The sequence below is a fragment of the Odocoileus virginianus genome, chromosome 6 (genome assembly GCF_023699985.2).
Source record: "Odocoileus virginianus isolate 20LAN1187 ecotype Illinois chromosome 6, Ovbor_1.2, whole genome shotgun sequence".
Taxonomy (NCBI): domain Eukaryota; kingdom Metazoa; phylum Chordata; class Mammalia; order Artiodactyla; family Cervidae; genus Odocoileus; species Odocoileus virginianus.
The window spans coordinates 59,568,020-59,583,457 of NC_069679.1; the positions used below are offsets into that span (position 1 = coordinate 59,568,020).

Here is a 15,438-nt window from a genome sequence, read left to right on the forward strand (position 1 = left end):
TCATCTTGGTCCCCAAACCACAGGTGGGAGCTCACACTGCAGCTTGCCTGAAGCTGACTTAGAACTGATTCAGTCAGGGGTGGATTGGAGGATTTGAAGAATCCTAATCTCAAATGCTGAAATCAGTGCTACCCTCATTTCCATAATCTGGGCAAGAAAGGAACAATAAAACAGAAGTGATCCAAGGTTTGAATTAATAGCTAAATGGAAATAAAATTCAATGTCAGATTTCGAGGGAGAAAGCCTTTTCGCAGCAGTCCTAAGTTTTCTGGATTGGCACCTTATTTTAAATGTAAAACATTTAAATGTAAAATTAAATAATCTACTAGTGATGCCAGTATTCAGAAAGTATATTAAAAATGTATGAACTGAAAAGAGTGGTGCAGCTATTCATATTCTATGTATGAGGCAAAATGTAGACAACATGCCAAGTCACCTCAGTCGTGTCCGACTCTGTGTGACCCCATAGATGGCAGCCCACCAATCTCCCCCATCCCTGGGATTCTCCACGCAAGAACACTGGAGTGGGTTGCCATTTCCTTCTCCAAATGGCAATAAATTGTGCACAATTATCTGCATTATTGCACCATATTCTTAAATGTATTTATTTATATTTCATCTTGGTCTAGAAAAGATTTCAGGTAGCACTGCACTACTTACTATGTGACAAGTTAGTGCTACTTTTTAAAAGGCAAGGTCAGAAAATGTGTGAGATTCCTGTTCACAAATGACATCAGCATTTCAACAAAAGAACTATTGAAAAATGATATAGTGGCTCAGTTGGTAAAGAATCTGCCTGCAATGCAGGAGACCAGGTTCGATTCCTGAGTCAGAAAGATCCCCTCGAGAAGAAATGGCAACCCACTCCAGTACTCTTGCCTGGAGAATCCCACTGACAGAGGAGCTGGGCAGGCTACAGTCCATTGGATCACAGTTAGACACGACTATGCGACTAACTTTCACTTTCACCTGACTTTTATATTTACTTTTTTAGCAAGCTTCCAATAATTGACTACCTTGTGAAAAGGATTACAAGGCTAAAAAAATCTCAGTTCTTTACAACTCGGGGTCTAAAGCAGTGACTATGGGACTTCCTTGGTGGTCCAGTGGTTGGGACTCCACACATCCACTGCAGCAGGCATGATGTTTGAACCTCTGTTGGGGAACTAAGATCCTGAAGGCCATATGGAGTGACCAAAGAAAACCTAATGATAATAATAAAAATGTCTTTTAAAAAGCCCATTACTTTGATTTTTGTTAGGTAAACAAAATATCACCACAAAAAGTTAACGAGAAGAAACAGTAATAACTATTCCTATTTTATTCCCTCATTTTGCCATTAAACTAGAGAAACATAATGGAAATAGATGTAAGAAAATACTTTAAACATACAGAGACCCTCAAAGATGACACTGTCTGGTCAACTAATCCATGAGTTTCATTTGCCATGAAACAGTCTTCTACATAAGGTAAAATTTAAAAAGGTAATGCAGGAGCCCTGAATTCAGAGGGGAAATTGCTAAAAGAGATTTTTGCAGATAAGGTTCCTGCAGTGATTTCATTTTCTAGGTCCTTCCTTCACGTCTTTTAAATGCAGTCAAATGACTCAAGAGAAAAATGCCAACAGTATTTGTAGACAGTTAAGTAATTCAGTGGATGTTTTGAAAGGAAAGATACATTAAGCCTGGTGCTCCATATAGACAATAGAAGAGCAGGGCATTTAACCCACACAGGTGATCCACTCTAACCAGCTTTGGCAGAACAATGGGAAATGAAGGACTTTACTGCCAAAGCCACAGCTAGCAACAATCTCTGGGACTTTTCTTCCATGGGACACAAAAGCAAACACATTCTTCTAACGACTACCCTCCAGACTAGACTGATAATGTAAAGTACTTTTATGTTCATGTAAGATTTCTCATTTTCCTGGACAGCTGAATGTGATTCCTGTTTGCTAGTTCTAACCACTAGGGTCACATTCCATGCTGTCAAGTTAACACAGTGATGCTTTGGCCATTGTCATCTTGGTAGAGTAAGCCTGGCCAGGAAATGAGCCAGTTGCTGTGCTGTACTTAGTCGCTCAGGTCATGTCTGACTCTTTGTGACCCCATGGACTGCAGCCTGCCAGGCTCCTCTGTCCATGGGGATTCTCCAGGCAGGAATACTGGAGTGGGTTGCCGTGCCCTCCTCCAGGGTCTTCCCAACCCAGGGATCGAACCTAGCTCTTCCGTGTGGCAGGTGAGTTCTTTACCATCTAAGCTTCTAAAGGGTCACATTCCATGCTGTGAAGTTAACACAATGCTGCTTAGGCCATTGCCACCTTGGTAGAGTAGGCCTGGCCAGGAAATGAGACAGTAGGACCCAGTATTTAAGATAAGGTGATCAGCTCCTCCTGCTAAACCTCCAGCAAATGGGCTCATTTGGGATTAAAGGAAGACATATGGTCATGTGGAGAGAACGATGGGCTTTGGGGACATGGTAGTTGAGGGAAGCACACAGAAAAATTTTCAGGAGATTGAATAATGAATGTCTGTGTGCTTTTTCTTTCTTTAATAAGCTTTATGACTTGATCAAAATACAAAACTGTTCATTGGTTGGTTTATCATCAGTCATAATTAGTCACAAAATCTTTAGTCTGAGCCATACCTTTATTAAAATCCATCATTATATTGGAATAGAACCATGGAGGAAGACTGCAGTTGGTTCTTTTTTTTTTTTTTAAAGAATATATTTAAAAAACTTGACAAAGACTATAATGACTAAAATATTTCTTGAACTGAAAAGATATGACAAGGGAAAGAATAATCTCTCATTGTACTTTTGTTCTATTCAATAAAACATTATGCGTTCCTGAACCCCATTACCACTAGATTTGGTCTGCAGTTTGTTGAAATGATTCTGAAGGCTGAACCTAAGATATGACTACATTTGAACTATGCCCACTGTGAAAAGGGTCTAAATGTAATAAATTCTGGGGCTTCCCAGGTGGCTCAGTGGTAAAGAATCCACCTGCCAATGTAGGACATGTAGGAGACCTGGGTTCAATCTCTGGGTTGGGAAGATCTTCCGGGGGGGGGGGGGGAATGGTAACTCATTCCAGTATTCCTGCCTGGAAATCCCATGGACAGAGGACCCTAGCAGGCTACAATCCACAGGGAAGCAGAGTTGGATACGACTGAGCAACTAAACATGCATGTAATAAATTCTAAACATTAAACACCAGTTTGGTCAAAGAACCTGTAAGTAAGGCTTGAATTATTTTTTGCCTTTGTCAATATAAGAAATAAGAAAGAATTTAAGGATTTTCTCTTGTGAAACAATAAGATAATTGCTCAGATTTAACTTCCTAGCTCAAACATTTGGGTGAAATAGAGTTCTATACTTCTATGTTCTAAAACTCCTAACAATCTTTTGTTATTTGAAATATATTCTATGATGTCAGAATACAATTATAATTTCATGTTTTAATATAGTTATTATTGTCCATAATATAGGCAGAAGATAATTTTTAAAAAATTATTAATGTCAAGTTCTTAGCTTTCAAATTGTGAGCTTAATTATAAGGTAGTCAAAAAAAATTATAAGGTAGTCATGGAACTGGAAAAGAGACAAATGTAAATATTAACACATGGTCAAGTATGCACACAACTTAGGGAACACATTGAGAAGGATGGGAAATTTAGTGGTGATGCAAATTTAATCAGCTTTCTGTGGATTTTAGAATTCTATTTTAAGTGAACTTAAAATAGGTCAATTACTTCACAGATTTCTGTTCCTGAATGTATTAATTTTTCTAAAGATGAAAAAGAACTGAGTAAAGAATATCATGTCAAATACTATAAGAAAAAAGTGGGAGGGAAGGCGGTAAGGAGAGAGAGAAACTTTTTAAAAATGAAGGAAGGGCCTGCTGATTAAGACAGAAGATTTCATCCACAACCCCCACTGATATATAGTATCATAATGCTTTAGTGATGAAGTATCAGGAATATTATTATTTTTTAATTAAAGAAATATTAATTCATGGGAAAATGAGAAAAACCATAGATTTGAAGATGTAGATTTAGACTGGAATTTTTGTCAACCTTTCTTACCCATGGTGGATCTTTCTTTTAAAAAAAACACTGTAGAAAGTCCATCTATACAGTCTAAAGACAAAACATGTAATTAAAAAATGAGTCTACCCTACTGATGCTTATCATAGTTTTTTTCTTAATTTTAGTAAGGAATAGCTCATGACACAAAGAAACATGCATTTGAAGTTGAGCAATTCTTTCATGTCAGTTTCTTCCATTAAATTATTTCAAATACTTTTAGAGATATGTACAATCTTGTTTAATAAAAACTGCTTCTGTTCTCTATGTAGTCCTCTAGATTCATTTTATATGGTATACAGATATTGGAAGATATTCAACAAATATTAACATTAATCAACTCTAGATGGAAGGGTTTTGGGTGATTTGTGACTTTCATTTGAAACTCTCTTTGTTGAAATGGAAATTTTCATAATGCACATGTATTATTTTTAGAAAACCAAAAAAGTCACTATTTTCTCCCCAAATTTTGAAATATTCCTTTAAAAAATTCTCTTGAAAATGATAATACATTGTGAAAAAGGAGAATTTTATTTTTCAGTGAAGTAATACCTACATTTGGTATATTATCTGTATAATGAGTTTTCTTGCATTAAAAACAAATCCCTAGATCATCAGCTAAGAAAGTTTTCCCATTAGCTGTCTTTAGAATCTGAGAGAGGGAGTTTGTAAATTAAATTATTTATGCTGTAAGGTTTGCACAAGTGTTCTAATAATACTGAACCTAAATAAAATGCTGAATGATGGCACTGGTCTATCTTTATGTCTGTATGTAAAATTGTCTTTATTAAATGCCATTTTAAAAATACAAGCATACAATTCAATTCCTATGGTTAAAACAGACACTTCCTCTGTATTTGGGGAGGCGTGGTCATTCTGAACTAGCACCTTTGAGAACAGACTACCCTCAACACTGTTTTCACAGAGAACTATAGGTCAGCATAAAGTTTTCAAAATGCTTTATTTACTAACAAAATGAGAAATATGTAAGATTATATTCTCTGGAAGGTGTTTCACCCTTCAATATTTTACAATATTTTAGGGGAATCTGTAAGTACAAAATGCTGCCACATACAGTAAGTGGGAGCTATTAGTCTCAACTTCCCACATTGCCAAGTGTCCTGCCCATGAAACTGTCAAATGCAGTGATACTTGAAAAAATAAAAAAAGCAGTCTTTAGAGTACAAGTGAAATGATATGAATGAGTGGTTTTGGTCAAACTTTGTTCCCCTGCCACAGTACCATTTGGATTCAGGTAGTATAGTAGAGTGGTCAAAAGAGCAGACTGCTCTGCATCTGGGACTCATTAAGTCCTAGGACAAATTACTAGACATCTCAACCTTAAAATCCCATTTCCTCCTCTATAAAATGTTGTGTTAGCTGCTCAGTCATGTCCGACTCTTTGCGACCCCATGGACTGTAGCTTGCCAGACTCTTTTGTCCATGGAATTCTCCAGGCAAGAATACTGGAGTGGGTAGCCATTCCCTTCTCCAGAGGATCTTCCCGACCCAGGGATCAAACCCAGGTTTCCTGCATTGCAGGCAGATTCTTTACTGTCTGAGCTAACATGGAAGTGAGAGTAAAACAATAATCTCAGAAAGATATCAGATTAAGATCTGTAACAAGAGTTTAGGACAATGACCAACACATGGGTAATAATGATGGAGAATTTTAAACGATGAGTTCATGATGATGATGATGATGATGATGACAACAATGGTGTAAATTGGTCAAAATCACTGACTCAACTGTTCAATATTGCTTTGTCTTTACAGAGATAAGCTGTGTGAAAATATCTTGGAAGGGGTAAAGGAGAGTTCACTTTCTGAAATTCAGCATTAGTGAAAGAGGCAGTGTGTGAAATGGGAAGAGTTCTGGATTTTTGGCCACCATCACCTTTTCACTACCCCACTTGCTACTTAATGAAAAACTTTGGGCAAATCACATAACCTCTTTGAGCCTCATGTTGTTCAAGAGTAAACTGAAATGCTCAAATGAGAAGACGTTTGGCAAAATGAAAGGTATGTAAGTGGGAAGGGTTTTTAACACCCCCCTACTACCCAGATAATCCTTTACATTTTTAGAAAAACCACTGAGGAAGAAGCCATCTACTTTGGAGGCAGATGGTACAGTAGAAGAATCAAAGGGCTCTGCAGTCAGATAGCTTCGGCTTGAATCTGGCCTCTGGCATTACCAGCTGTGTGCGTTGGCAAGAAGCCTCAGTTCCTCACTTCTAAAATGGGATAATAATAAAACTCACACATCATAGGATTCATGAAGATTAACTGCAATGATACGAGTAAAGTAGTAAAAGTGCCCAATAAATGTCAATATTTAACAGTAATAATTAGTAATCTGAAGAATCCCAGGTATATTGCCACATTTTATTAGGTTATTGTCTTATTTCATCTTCACTGAGCAGGCTGGGCTTTGGTTTATCAACAAATTGGGTATGAGTATCATTTTTTTAATGGAAGCAGAATCTGTGTAATGTAGTATAATGGGACTTTAGTCTCTCTCTAAACATTCTTGTTTACAGCTAAAATCATATATATTAATAAAATAAATATAAACTTCCTTTTGCATGTATACTACAGTTTTTAGGACACATTGTATTAGTTTCAGTAGAGTCATGCTGACATACCTAATGAACTACAATTTCTCTGTGTAATTGTTTAATAATATGGAGGAAGCCTGGGGCTCCCTTTATTCCCTTTTCCAAGCAAAACCTTCATTTCTCACTATTTCTGGAGGACATTATCCTCAATGTTATACTGACTACTTTTAACTGCATTCACAGCTGCTCCTGTATCACACCCATTTCATCATTTGTATACTAGACCTTGCTCTGCTGGTCTATGGACTGGGCTAAGAATTATTACACATGAGTGGTTTCAACCCCAGTTATGTGTTAAACTCATTTGAGAGCTTTTGAAAAATACTGATGCTTGACTCAATGGAATCAGAACCTCTAGGGGTGGGGCACAGGCATCCTTTGTGTTTTTTAAAGCTTCCCAGGTGATACTAATATGTAGCCAGTGTTAAGAACAGCTTTTTTTTTTTTTAATAATTAGAAAAGTAAAATGAAGATACACTTAAAATACTAAATAAGAATCTTATCGTAGATTTTAATTTAGATGAAAGTTCTCCTAGTGGGGAGAAACAGGAATAATTTACTTATAATTTCTCTTTTATGCTTATAAACCCACCCACCCAGTTATCAGTCAATTTTCAGGATTATGGCTTTGTTCTATCTGACAAAAGGAAATCAATGGTACTGAAGATTACCAAAGGTCACAGTATAAAAGACCCTCAACGATCCTGCATTAATCTTCATAAACAGCTGTACACTGCCAATGAAAATGACAGTCTTTAATGGACAAATTACAGCATTTTGTGTTATTTTCTGATTACAAATGTCCATATTTTTAACCCCCCAGTGAAATGTCAACAGAGGCAAAACACATAGGATTGTGATGAAACAGTGTCTTAGATCATACACATAGTAGAAAATTTGACACTTCTGCTACCTACTTTTGGTAAGAATAGAGGAAATCCATAAGAATAACCTTAAAAACCAACTTTATGTCCAAACTAAACTTGGTATTCTATCAAGCCATAGATATCTGTTGAGTGTGTATTTGGAATAAACTGGATGAGTCTAAACATGTAGCAAGAATGAAATGTTACCAAGAATTTCCACAGCTGTCTTCTGTACAAAACATACGCCAGGTCATGTAGTTATCATCACTCTCTAAAATGATGCCCCCGAATGGCCATGCATTTCTTATTTCCCGGCTTTTAAATTTATTAGATCCATTTATTCACTTCTGACAGTTGTATTTCCAATAGATCCAAATAATTTGAACTAGATTATTGCATTTTATGTCTCTGCCAACCAACTAACAAATACAAGGCAGAGGAAATATGCTCTTAATTCTGAGTTTCATGTTTACTTTTTCTTTGCTTAAAAAATTTACCAAAGAAAACTCTACGGGGCATTAAGACATCCCATTCTTTTTGTGATACAATATTACAAGAGAAAGGTGTCTTTTTTTTAAATCAGCTTCTGCTCCAGAGTATTCTGGGCCCCCTGAGGGATGCTGCAACCTTGCAGGTTAAGTCAAACGCACCTTCTTCAGAACCATTTGTTAAACGTTAAAAGACACTTCATATTACAAACATCCAAGTTTACAACACATAATTCATTCTTGCAAAGTCTCCCTTTCTCCTAGTAATCTCAAACTGAGTAAGGTGATGGAGAGAATCTTAATGTAACAAAGGCGAGATGGAGATGTGTGAAGTATGAGGCTGAATAAAAATGGCTGAAAAGCAATCCAAGCGAGGCTGGAGGGTGGCCACACCCAGTGCTAATATGGACTGTTTCAAAATAAATCTGTTATAATAGAGGGCAACTGGCACTGTTTTTTAATTTCCCTCCATTTGTTCCAGATATACCCATTATTAATGAACAGTAGTTAACAAGTTACCCCAATGACAGACAAAAAACCCCGAAATATTTCAAAGTGAATCATCCTAATATGTGTCTACGCCATCATATTTTCAGGATTTTGAGAGCTATTCTGCATTTCCAGTTTCCTTTGTGTGACCACAAATAATAACCCTAAAATGGGTGTGTCCCTCTTAAAAGGATGCACTAGAGCCCACTCAGTTAACGGTTCTACTAGATTTCAATTTTAGGCACAAATTAAATGCACTGGGATACATGGAACAATAAGCATTTTAACTCCGGGAATAAGAAGAGATTAAACAAGTACTGGACGTTTAGCGGAACCCAAAAGAGCTCCAGGAGGAGGCAAAAGATGCATTATTTAAAACAGTAGCCTGACAACAAGAAAACAAAGGGGTGGGGGTGGGGGATTTTTTTTTTTTTTTAAGATGGGAAAAGTAAAAAACAAAAACAAAAAACCAAACACCATCCACTCTGATTTTTGACATAACAAGTTTACTCCCCCCCAACAGAAAGCTCTTGGGTATAAAGCATGCATAGGTCCCACAGGTGAAATGATGCACAATGGCTGATTCCGGGTCCCGGGTTCCCGTGCGCCGCAGGCATGCACTACTGAAATAAAGAGAATACCCTGACTTTTCCAGTTGCTCCAAACACAATCCATCTTGGTGGAATCGGCAGTGGCCTGCATCGTGCGCGCTTTGAGGGCTCGCCGTTGCTGTCCTCGGGGGCGCTGAGCGGGCACTCAGGCGTCGGTGCCCCGGCTGCAGCGCTGCTCCCGGTGGCCGCGGCTGCAGACAGACTGAGGCTGCACCAGCCGGCGTGCACCGCGAGGGGCGGGCGCGTCGCGGGCGCCGCAGTCTCCGCGGCAGCGAATCAGCGCTGTGCGGTGCGGATCAGCCGCGCGCCCGGCGATGCGGGTACCGCTGGACTCCAGAGCAGAGGCTCGCTGCCCTGGAGATGTTTAAAGCCAGTCTCACCCGGAAGGCGCAAAAGCTGACCAGGGGTGGGGGGTCTGAGAGAGGGAGGAGAAAGGGCCAAGGGTCGGAATAAGAGCAGAACACTCGCGCTATTTCTGGGTCTTGCTGACTGGCATGGTGCATTTTCTAGAAATGTCTTAGAAACCCAAGAACTTGAGGATGGCTGTACAAACCTCAGGCTTTCAGCATCATATCCCTTAAATGTCCGCAACGCTCATTCACTTCCCCCACCCGGCCTCCAATTTTTTACATTCTGGCCACACTTTAATTGCTTAACATCTTCCAGACAATTGCCAGAGTCTTTTGCTCTTTTGGAACAGCCCATGGCTATCCAAAACCTTCCCTGGCAAGCCACAATCATTGCAAAGAAACCCTGAAGGTTTAGTGTCTCTTCTCAGCTCTGTTTGTGGGTTGAATGAATATTGGACAGTATTTGAATGTGGTGCCAGTAGGTCCGGATCAAAGCCTCTGGACTCTGGCACACGGAGTCATTAGTGACTATAGTGACACACCAAGAGTGGTCAGTTGTGGGGACATCCAAATTCCTCAACAACAGCATATTTGGGATTGAGTGTTAGGGGATGATGGATGTGAGTGATGTGTTTAATTCAGGAGATACAGTTGATTTCCAAGCCCAGTGATTCAAGGGTTTCAGGTGTCCCCACTTACAATGTGGATGTCAGTGGGAGGAGCAGAACAATGTGTCGTTGTTCAGTTATTCAGTTTTGTCTGACTCTTTGTGACCCCATGGACTGCTGCACACCAGGCTTCCCTGTCCTTCACTATCTCCCAGTGTTTGCTCAAACTTATGGCCAATGAATCAGTGATGCTATTCAACCATCTCATCTTCTGTCACTCCCTTCTACTCCTGCCTTCAATATTTCCCAGCATCAGGTCTTTTCCAATGAGTCAGCTCTTCACATCAGGTGGCCAAAGTATTGGAGCTTCAGCTTCAGCACCAGTCCTTCCAATGAATATTCAGGATTGATTTCCCTTAGGATTGACTGGTTTGATCTCCTTGCTGTCCAAGAGACTCTTCAAGAGTCTTCTCCAACTCCACAGTTCAAAAGCATCAATTCCTTGGTACTCAGACTTCTTCATGGTCCAACTCTCACATCCATACATGACTACTGGAAAAACCATAGCTTTGACCATACAGACTTTTGTCAGCAGTGGGTGGTGACCTACTTTTCAAATTTTAGCATGAAATGCTTTATCAGATTACTTTCCAAGGCAGTTGAGAGAATGGGCAGAGGATAGGTATATTTTGATGAGGAAAAGGTAGAAATAGCACAAAGCAAAGACTGGAATTTAGGCATTTTCTGGGGAAAGTCCTGGTAGAAGGGAACCCTTGAGGAGGCAAGACATAGCATGAGGAAAGAGTTGCCTTGGGGTTTATAGAAGTGTTTATAGAAGGGTTTAGAGAAGCAAGAGTTCCCACTTCCTTTTTTGTAGCATGGCTTTATCCATTGTATAGAATTTCTCTCCCTCATGGAGAAGAGGAGCCTCCACAATCCCTCTGCAGCTCCCAGATGCATTCCTTCCCAGACCCAAATATTCATTTGTACATGCTGTGCCAGCAAGAGCCTAAGGACCTAATCTCAAGGTTATGCTTCTGGAAATGATTTACCTTTCATTTTATGAAGCATTTACACTTTAAAATATGATCCTTAGAATCATGCATGTTCCTTTTAGAATAAAAGCTTCCAGAGAAACCAGCTGAGCCTCTGCATATCTCTGTAACACATCTGGAATTATTCTTAAGGAAGTTTAAGAAGAATGACTTCAGCAGGATGATTCGGCACTTCTGGGCATCATAAATCTCCTATAAGAATAGGGTTGTCAGAGCTCCCATTTGGCTGATGAGGAGGAACAGTGACCACATGATTACAAAGCACTTTTCAAACTGACTTGCTCTGGAGGTGTTAGTGACTTTGTTATATTTATACTTCCTACAGTCTTCCCACAGTTTTTTCATCATCATGGTCATGATTGGGAATTCAGTCGGCAAAATACTGAAAAGACTGGGACCTGATGATGAATTCTCACTGCATGATGTGGAGCTGGACACACTGCAAAAAGGCAGGGACAAGACTCAGAAGGAGGAGAAAGGGTTGCCAGGTGGGTTGCTGCTGTCCTGGCCACTTTTCAGCTGGAAACCTTTGGAGCCTTGGCCACTAGGAGGCACTGCCTGTCCAATGACAGCCCCAGACATTAGCCTTAACACAGAAGGTACCCCAGGTATCTGAGAGGTGGGTGTTGACTGTCATATTACTGGAACCAGTGTGTGGCTCTGACAGTACTGAGCAGCAAGGTGGGAGCAGCATGTCCCTCGCAAGGAAGAGTAGGCAGAGGCAAGCTCTCCCTCAGGTGTCGGGTAGCTGTGTCAGAATCCTTAGGCCATGAGTTTTCACTGGCCAGAGAGCTGACCTTGGAATGTCAGCTTAGCTGAAAGATCACATTCTTTTCAGTCATGCTAAATCTGGAAAGAGAAGCTTGATGGCACCCGAAAAATCAATACAACGGTTTGACAGTTGAAGATTGAGGAGGTAAGATGTCTGATGTCACAGAGAGATACACACTAGTAAGAATTGAGGGTTTTCTATTAATGCCCAGGTGCTTAGGAGAAGCATAAATGATCTTATTAAAGGAAATTCAGGCAGAAGAGTACAAACTCGACTGGGGATGCGGGTGTTAGATCCACTTGTGTTACAAACTTTAGTTCTGTAGCTTTCAACAAGTCATTTATCATCTCTGAACCTCTCTCTCATAATATACAGATGAATTACAGATTTAGACGTTTGTTTCTATGAAGCAATAAGAATTTATTTCCCATAGACATTGCAAATGGGTGCTTTCTTTGCACAAGTGCACACAAAGTATTAATTGAAAGCTCTTGGCAAGGTCAAAACGATAGAATGGGTAGAAAAGATATGTAAATTGTCCTTAAGCAGTGAAAGAAAACAGAAAGCAAAATAAAGCTTGCTGAAAGCGGGCAGGAACTGCCTCTGTCTTTAAACCAGGAAAGAACAGACGGGCTTTGTATGCAGCCAGTTTAGAACTCAGTTTAGGTACTGCCAGGAAGGGAAGTGATTTCTTTAGTTTTCAGGGTGAAATCGTGCATTAGTCTGTTATAGGGAAAAGCAAAAGAGCCAAGTTTTGTAATCTCATCCCAGATCTAGATGAATGTTGAAGGCTACCAGGTCCAGAGTGCCGTATTGTGTTTGTCTACTATAGCATCAGGATTTATACTGATGAGACTCAATGGCACCTGCATTGATACACTTATTTAAGAAATACTTACCAAGCACCTACTGTATTCCAGATACTGCTCTAATCATAAAGCAAAGTTCCTACTCTTAAGAAGTTATACGCCAGTCTTATGGGAGGAGCAGAAAATAATAAAAGAAGTAAATATTGTATATATTTCACTTGTGGAGGAGTGTACTGGGGAAAATAAAGCAGGTAAAAGAGGATAGAAAAGGATGTGGGTGGATATTTGCTAATTTATAATGAGAGTCTGAAGGCCTAACTCCTGGTAAAATTAGAGTCGACACCTAATGGAAGAAAGGAGAAAGCCATTAACATGGATGGGAGAAGAGTATTCACAGATGCACTCAATTTTCAGAACAGAATGTAACAGCTAGTAAACTATATCAAGAATTCTCACAGAACTCCCTGGTTTTTTAAGGCTCAGAAGTACAGCAATTGGAAGAAAAGGCACAAAACCAAAAAAAACACTTCATTATAATCAAAGAACACTAAGAACTCTGTTCTATGCCATATGGAATAAGGAAATTTAAAGAAAAAACCAATTTGGTACATAACCCACTGTACCAAAACACTGCATGAATTGTCTTCGATTCAAATAAGAGATTAGCAGTTGTTATTTTCCAGGTGCTTTATCTTGTGGTATGCACTGATATTTAGCTGTTACAAGATCCCTATGAGGTAGACAGTATTTACTCTCATTTTCTTGATTCATTCATTCATTCAATCTACAACTGTTTATAGGGCCCACACTAAGTGCCTGTCTCTGTAAATACAAAGGGAACTGCCCACTGGGACTTGAGTTTATTGGGGGGGAAATTTACATATAAATAGATAAATGCAATCAGTGGATTGTGTGAACAGGAAACCGTGGGTACAGAGTTCTTAGGGGCAGAGGTTTCAGGAAAGGCTTCAGAGAATAGGTGACAATTAAGCTAAGTTATGAGTAACAAATGTATCAGCAGTTTGAGTGATGGGCCTTCCTGGCAGACAAAGATGGAAACTTAATTTCGGAAATGTGTAGAAGCCAGACTGTGACAGTCTTGAGTAGTAATACTGTCAATAGATGAGGGAGACCCAGCAGGATTTTAAGCAGAGGAGTTAACATGGGAAGTGGCATAATTTATCCAAATTTGGCTGAGTTTCCAGAATCGACTGTTGCTGTGCAGTCACTAAGTCGTGTCTGACTCTTTGCAACATCGTAAACTGCAGCACACCAGGCTTCCTTGTCCTTCACTATCTCCTGGAGTTTGCTCAAATTCATCCATTGAGTCGGTGATATTACCTAACCAGCTTATCCTCTGCTGCCTCCTGCTCCTTTTGCCTTCAATCTTTCCCAGCATCAAAGTCTTTTTCTTTTTTCTTTTTTTGTTTTTTCTTTTTTTTTTTTCCATTTATTTTTATTAGTTGGAGGCTAATTACTTTACATCATTACAGTAGAGTCAGCCCTTCTCATTCGGTAGCCAACATACTGGAGCTTTAATGTCAGCATCAGTCCTTCCAATGCATATTTAGGGTATTCAGGGTTGGTTTCCTTTAGGATTGGTTTGATCTCCTTGTAGTTCAAGGGACTCTCAAGAGTCTTCTCCATCACCACAATTCAAAAGCATCAATTGTTCGGCACTCAGCTTTTTTTATGGTCCAATTCTCACATCCATACATGACTACTGGAAAAATCATACCTTTGACTATACGGACCTTTGTTGGCAAAGTGATGTCTCTGCTTTTTAATATGCTGCTCAAGTTTGTCATAGCTTTCCTTCCAAGGAGCAAGTGTCTTTTAATTTAATGGCTGCAGTCACTGCAGTGATTTTGGAGACCAAGAAAATAAAGTCTGTCACTGTTTCTACTTTTTCCTGTTCTATTTGCCATGAAGTGATGGGACCAGATGCCATGATCTTAGTTTTTTTTTTTTTTATCTTAGTTTTCTGAATGTTGATTTCCAAGCTAGACTTCTCACTCTCTTCTTTCACTCTCTTTAAGAGGCTCTCCAGTTTCTTTTCACCTCTGCCATTAGGGTGGCATCATCTGCCTATCTGAGGTTGTTGATATTTCTTCCAGCAATCCTGATTTCAGCCTGTGATTCATCCAGCCTGGCATTTCACAAGATGTACTCTGCACAGAAGTTTAATAAGCAGGGTGACAATATATAGCCTTGTCATACTCCTTTCCCAATTTTGAACCAGTCCATTGTCCCATGTCCAGTTCTGTTGCTTCTTGACCTGCATATAGGTTTCTCAGGAGGCAAGTAAAGTGATCTGTTATTCCCATCTCTTTTGTCCGCAGTTTGTTGTGATTCACACAGTCAAAGGCTTTAGCATAGTTATTGAAGCAGATGTTTTTCTGGAATTCTCTTGCTTTTTCTATGATCCTACGGATGTTGGCAATTTGATTTATGGTTCCTCCTCCTTTTCTAAATCTAGCTTGTACATCTGGAAGTTCTTGGTTCACATATTGCTGAAGCCTAGCTTAAAGAATTTTGAGTATAATCTTGCTGCTGCTGCTGCCAAGTCGCTTCAGTCGTGTCCGACTCTGTGCGAACCCATAGACAGTAGCCCACCAGGCTCCCCCGTCCCTGGGATTCTCCAGACAAGAACACTGGAGTGGGTTGCCATTTCCTTCTCC

At 39.5% G+C, this 15,438-nt stretch overlaps 1 protein-coding gene across 2 annotated transcripts in view; it reads right to left on the reverse strand.

Moving 5' to 3' along the window:
- The window catches only part of RTN1 (reticulon 1), a 236,271-nt gene that overhangs the window by 22,573 nt on the left and 198,260 nt on the right, over window positions 1–15,438 (reverse strand). Inside the window, exon 1 of one of the 2 annotated variants that reach the window (XM_020892514.2) lies at window positions 9,194–9,397. The exons of the other annotated variant lie outside the window; for it this stretch is intronic. Within the exon in view, the coding sequence (XP_020748173.1) occupies window positions 9,194–9,254 (61 nt within the window). The 5' untranslated portion in view covers window positions 9,255–9,397. Of the gene's footprint in view, window positions 1–9,193; window positions 9,398–15,438 lie in introns of those variants that run through there. 2 annotated transcript variants of the gene reach the window in all.